At 41.1% G+C, this 6,436-nt stretch overlaps 1 protein-coding gene across 2 annotated transcripts in view; it reads right to left on the minus strand.

Moving 5' to 3' along the window:
* The window catches only part of lrrc41 (leucine rich repeat containing 41), a 9,258-nt gene extending 4,572 nt beyond the window's left edge, over nucleotides 1–4,686 (minus strand). The window contains exons 1-5 of one of the 2 annotated variants that reach the window (XM_024258710.2): nucleotides 4,227–4,686; nucleotides 2,248–2,334; nucleotides 2,113–2,171; nucleotides 1,309–2,035; nucleotides 1,007–1,237 (exon numbers count right to left, since the gene is read on the minus strand). In XM_024258710.2, coding sequence (XP_024114478.1) covers nucleotides 1,007–1,237; nucleotides 1,309–2,035; nucleotides 2,113–2,171; nucleotides 2,248–2,334; nucleotides 4,227–4,338 — 1,216 coding nt within the window. In that variant the 5' untranslated portion in view covers nucleotides 4,339–4,686. Of the gene's footprint in view, nucleotides 1–1,006; nucleotides 1,238–1,308; nucleotides 2,036–2,112; nucleotides 2,172–2,247; nucleotides 2,335–4,111; nucleotides 4,174–4,226 lie in introns of those variants that run through there. The other variant, XM_024258712.2, reaches the window with a different exon arrangement.
* Nucleotides 4,687–6,436: the final 1,750 nt, after the last annotated feature.

The following is a 6,436-nucleotide window of genomic DNA, read 5'->3' on the forward strand; positions in this document are numbered from 1 at the left end:
AAAAAAAAAAAACTTTCATTTCAGAAGCAGAATATTGTATATCTTCCAGTTGTGTTGTGCCTTCAATAAATTGAAGCTCAAACAATTTGTTACTTTAGACCGGGGCTCCTTTAGGAACACAAACACCCAATGTACAATTAAAAACAAACATAAAATACAAAAAGGAGAAAAATTGACACGCAGAAGCCCTGGGTTCGATTCCCAGGGTTGCCCACTGATCTCCACCCAGACTGGGTCCTTAGGCAAGACCCTTGATGCTGCTCCCTAACTGGGTCCCTGTGCCCCTCAAGTACAGGGTTGTGTCAGGAAGGGCATCTGTCAGAAAAACTCTGCCAAATCACTGATGCGAAACAGTGGGTGCTGTTACGCTGTGGCGACCCCGAAAGGGAGAAGCCGAAAGTGAACTACCACTTAAGGCTGATGCTGGACCCAAACCGCTATTGAGCCCTGGGACAATAAACACAGACCTAACCAGCAAATATACAGATACAAAAGATCATTAATTTAAAATCCCCCACCCAGTCATGAAGGCTGATGCTGGAATTAATGTGTGTTGTGTGAAACTATAAAGTTTTATTGAAAAAAAAAAAGAAAAAAGCTGCAGTATTTATACAGGTGGGCCGGGGCACATTCACAGCACTGCATGAATGGACCCTTTCCTTGTGATACAATGAGTCCCTAATGAGAAGAGATGATCACTCTTTTCAAATCTGAAAAATACAAATCGACAACAAAAGTGCTTATAGTTCTCACACACTGCCACTGTCTTTCCCTCCGCGTGCCACAGCCGACCCCTAATATAGAGTAATAACTAATCGACTATTAAATTAGTCGTTGACTATTTTAATAGTCAATTAGTAGTTGATTGGTCGACTAGTCGTGGCAGCCCTACTGAAGATCCTCCAACCCTCTATCCTCTATAATGTTCTTCACCTTCAAACTAAAGGTCTCGATGTTTCTGCTAATCTGAAAATAAAAGTCCAGAAGCACCTGTGCACTTACGTACCTGGCAGCTGTGGCTCAGGAGTCCTGAGAGGAGCTGGAGAACTGGGCAAACTTTGGACCACAGCTTGGATGTCCACGTGCAGCGACTTCAGGGAGGGGCTGGATTCCAGCAGGACTGCTATGAGTTTAGCTTCAGGAAGTGCACCTACATTCAGGTGAGTAATTGGTGAAGCACAACATCGCCGGCGCAGTGCTGAGGCCAAGTCCAACACGTCCTTCTTACTGAACGATGCTGCACAGTACACACAATGGTTACACAACTGCCAACACCCAAAGACCCAAAAATATTAGCAGAAGACGCACTGATACTGTAGAGGGTCAGAGAACGAAGGCTGGAGAAAGTGGGGAGGACTGAGGTCAGGATCTTGAAAGACTCGGGTTTACAATGTCGGACCTCCAGATAGTGGATCCTACCACGAGGACAGGCCTCCTTGACAGGGGAGTCCACCTGAGAAAACCTCCTGCAGAGAAACCTAGGCACCAAAGGAAGGGTTGGACCTCCACAGGAACTCCCTTCCATGCTCACAGTCTCCATTTTTTCCCGTTTGCAAGGAGGAGCGTTTCCACACTGACTCTCGGAACATCCACCCTGAAGACATGGACTCTGCAGCTCCCCATCCTGCTCAGGTTGGTGGGACCCCCTCCGTTGGAGGAGTCTGGCCAGTATGGTGGGACAAGGGGAATGAAAGACCAGCTCTGTTGCAACGCCGTGGTCCAGCAGGCGGTGGATGACGCACCATGTGGTGATCGTTTCTGACCGCCACGTGGGTTCTGAGATGCAGACCCTTTTGACGCGCTCCTCAAGTATCTTCAGGAGGGGGCGCCACTCAGAAATCCGCCGCTCAAAGTCTTTGCAGCCATTTCCAAGTATCAAATAGTCCGCAGACATTGCTGAAGCTTGAAGGAGCAGCGAGGGGTCCACATTTGAGGCGGCGCGGGGGAGGCCGCGGTCCACAGAATAAAAAACCCTCTGGAAAAGTAACCTCATGACTTCATGCCTGACTGTCTCCACGGAGGTGAAGTCCACCGCCTGAAACATAAGACCAGACACGAGTCACACCAGGAACAACAACAACAACCTACCATGGACGAAGGAACAATACCTACATGGTTGAAGCTATTCATTTCTATCAGAATCGCAAACCATGCCGAGTAAGTGGAGATACCTGACAAGGGCAGAGGGGACATCAGCAGACGCTCGTCCAACACAATATAGCATTTACAGAAAAGGCGAGCACGTACCTCTGTGGTTAAGGGAGGCCTGGATATCATTCAGCTGGCAGACGTTTAGGTGAAGAAGAAGATCTTGAAGAAGATCTGTGGGAAGATCTGTTACAGTGATGGGTTAGGAGAAGTGTTGGGGGTAATCTGGCGACAACATGACGAAGATGAGGAGTGGGTATTGATGACAATTTCCAGAATTGATTAGATTCAATTCACAATTTTTTCCTCCCTCCATCTCTTCAATCCATTCAATTCAATTTTTAGCTTACATGGTTTACCCATTTAGACATATTTGTTTATATATATGTTATATACATGTATATGTGTGTGTTTTGAAGATACTTGTATTAATTTGATAGTTAGCATAATATAAAATGTATTAGTGAAATAATGAGATTGTTAATAGCAAACAGTGTTATATGTTTTTTTTAAATTGAGAAACTAACAAAAATGTTCAGATCATTAACAATATAAACATTGTTCTGCTTCTCCTGGACAGAGTTTTAGTTTGGCCACTAGGTGGAGCTTGCGCTACAGTATTACACTTTTTTTTTCCAGAAGAAGAAAGAATAAGCAAAAATGGGTGCCTTAGACCAGAAATGTTTTCTTTTAAAAAATTGAAAAAAATTAATGTTTGTCAGTATATAAAGATGTTCATTCAGTCAGCAATGTATGTTTAGGTCGACCGAGCGTTAGCATCAGCTGTCCTATGGGAAATTTCATTAAACTTTACCCTGAAGCTAGCGTACTTTAGCTTAATGTGCTAGATCAATCTTTATTTTTACTGATCGATCATTGATCTATTAAGCTTTGATTGATTCAGATCAATTAATCGTTTTAAATCAACCCAGCCCTAGCAAAGATTCACAAAGCCACTTTTTGTTTTTTTCATGGGAAATTAACATTATATAACACACTGGAAAGTTAAAAAAAAAAGTTGATTTTGCATGATACAGGGCAGGGGTGTCAAACTCAATCCCACAAGGGGCGAAAATAAAAAAACGCACCTTAGGTCGCGGGCCGAACACGATAAACATTTATTGAACACTCTAAAACTAGATATATTACCTGTGAGAATGCTAGTGTGAATGCTGGAAGCTGAATTTGGCGACTGAAGATGCTAGTGCTGATGGCTGAAGATGCTGAAATTGATGGCTGAAAACCCTGAATAGATAAATGCTAAATTATCCTAAAAATTAATTACGTTAACCAAAACAGCTAGGATGTAGCTGAAAAAATAGCCCAACTTCAAAGTAGCATAAAGAAAAAAGCCAAAATTAGCCAAAACAGCTAGCGTATAAATATTAGCAAAACTTCAAAATTGTCTAATTTTTCAAAGCCTAAATTAGCCAAAACAGCTAGCATGTAGCAGAAGTATTAGCTAAAAATCCAAAATAGTCTAAAAAAAAATCTTAGCTAATTTCCAAAATAGTCCAAAAAGCTGGCAGAATGCCAATATTAAAAACTTTAAAACCATATTCTTTTAACATAATTATGAATAATAAAACAGGTAGGAATATTATTCCAGAATAAATCAACTTAAACATTAAACAATTTATATATTTTGCTCTCCATAAAAATATATTTTGTCAAAATAATACTAGTTTTATAAATGAGCGCAAGAGAACATTAGGCAATTAATAACAAAATAATTAAATAATCTTGAGGGCCGGATCCGGTCCCCGGGCCTTGACTTTTAAACATGTGAGATAGCCCTTTAACTGATAGAGATAAACAACTGGAGAGTAGAAACCCTGCTAATACGTCGTAAATCTATTCATATCAATCTCCTCCCCAAGTGGAAGAGTTAAAGTAGCTTGAGGTCTTGTTCATGAGTGACATCGATAAATATTTTAGGTTAAATAATTGACTTCCCCCCTACCTTACTGTAAACAAAGCATTTTAGGTATAGAGTGGTGAGTGGCAGAACAAGCAACAAGATACCAGAGAGAGGACTTCAGGTCACAGATTCACACGGCGCATGCGTAAAATCTTACCGAGAACAGCTGCGTTTCTCAGCGCGGGAAAAGAAAGCGCCGTGGCCCGCAGACAGCGCTCCTTCAAGCTCCACGTACGCGGGTTTTCTGGCTTCTGATTCCACCTGGACATCGTCAGTTCACGTGCCAAAACACCTCTTCGCGAACCGCTCCCCCAGCTAGCATACGAGATCCGGAAGAGCCGCGTGCTTGTCTTCGGGGTCACCTGACACGTTTGTTTGTGTCCTCACGTGAACTCTCTGAGTTCCACTGAAACTCCTCTCTCACTTGTTAACGTCGTCGGTGAACGTTACGGATCAAAATATATTAAGTCTATGATCAAAACTGAACCAGTAACACGAACCTGTAGGCCCGGCCGAAGACGCAACAACACTCTCAGGACCCTGGCTTTTGTTTGAGACAGCGCCTCTTACCGGCTGGAGGACTAACAGCACCCTCGATTTCAGGACTCGTTTCTTGAGACAGCGCTTCCTTGCTACTGCTGCTGCTGGGGGCCTTTTTATTGATTCTTTTCTACAATAAATGTAACCAAAGGTGAAAATTTGGGATTTTTCATGCACCATTAACTTTTTGGTTATGACTAATTATTTACAATGTTTTTTTTTACTGATGAATTATAGCCTACATTTATTTGTAACCCTTTAGGTGCCAGGGTTTTTCAGTGGGAATATAAATAAATATAATATAAATAACTATAATATCCAGTACATATAGAGGCTTGAAACATTTGCCTGGAGAATCCAAACTGATTTATCTTATGATAAAAGCTGATGGAGAGTTGATTGTGGTATTTTCTAAACTCCCGAAATTTATTAGAATTTGAGAATATTTATGTATTTGATGCTATCATCCAAGTTTAAAAATGCTTTTGTATCAGTTAAAGATGCTAGCTGGAGCCTTTTTCTCAAAGTGAAATGAAATAGTCTATTTGAAAGTAAATTCTGAAGCAATTGAGATTCATTTACCATGTATGTAATCCAAAACGTTTTAGTTTCATTTGAAAATGTGGTAAAGGATGTTTTTAGAAATATTATTATTATGTACAAGGGTACGGTGGCTGTTTTGGTTCAGTTGTTCTGCTCTCAGTTCGTTTTATATTCTGACTGAAGAATCTCAGAATTAACTGAAGCTGACATACACTTGCTCCATTGGACGTGATCAAACAGGATTGTGATAAGCCATCCATTTGCCAGAATTTGCCTTCCTTCTCCAAAGAGCGAGGAGACACATTCTGCCTTGTTCTGTTGGCTTGCCAGTAGGTTTGTTCATACTCGTGCTTCAATCTGTATTGCCTCAGCATTAAGGAAGTGCTTTTATTTAAGTACGACAGTCCTGCTGAACAAATGTGACATTTCATCTACAAAACATGAAGTGATTATTTAAAATAAGAGTCAGAGAGGAAGGGGTGGGGACAAAAAGCCTAAAACACCATTTAAACCATTAATAAATATTAAAACAAACGTAATTAAAACTCCACATTCAACACCTTTAGGAAAAATTCAGTAAAATAAAATGTCAATCACAGGTGGGCGGGGAAAACAGGGCCGTGCTACTGCGAGAATCGGTCAACAGCTGGAAGCGCACATCCCGGGGCAGGAAAAAGTTTAATTTTATTTATTAAGAATTTTTTTTTGTTTTTGTTAAACTTAACCGCTGGACTGATTTAGCACCCAAGTGACAGAAGTATAACGGAGAGGATCCGGTCATTTTTCAAAATAAAAGATTTTTCAAGATAAAAGATTTTTCAAGATAAAAGATTGTTCAGACTCATAATAAAAAAAAACTAATTAAAACCTGCCAGATTGACGCAAAACCTGCCCACAGCTAATTTTACCCGCAGAGTCCAAAATCAAAACCCCCAAATAGGGCGGGAAACCACCAAATTGGGCAATACTGCTGGTTGATGCGCTTCTTTTCAGCTACTGTGTCGGTGTCTCAATGACACACCAACACAGTAGCTGTACCGGTCACGTGACTTTTCCCAAAGTGATACGCGCACCGACACAACAGGGTTTCATTGTATAAGCTCGACACGGGAGCCGACGCGTCGGTGTTGCCGGACCCATCACCAGAGAACAGTATTTTCATCTTTGTTGGTCTTGTTTTTTTCCGATAACGTCGATTCTTTTCTTTATATCTTTAATTAATGCAAAAGCAAAGTCAACTGACTCCTTGAGGCCCTCAATTTTTAGCGAGTTGTCATGAATCAG

Source organism: Oryzias melastigma, linkage group LG4 (assembly GCF_002922805.2).
Source record: "Oryzias melastigma strain HK-1 linkage group LG4, ASM292280v2, whole genome shotgun sequence".
Lineage (NCBI taxonomy): Eukaryota > Metazoa > Chordata > Actinopteri > Beloniformes > Adrianichthyidae > Oryzias > Oryzias melastigma.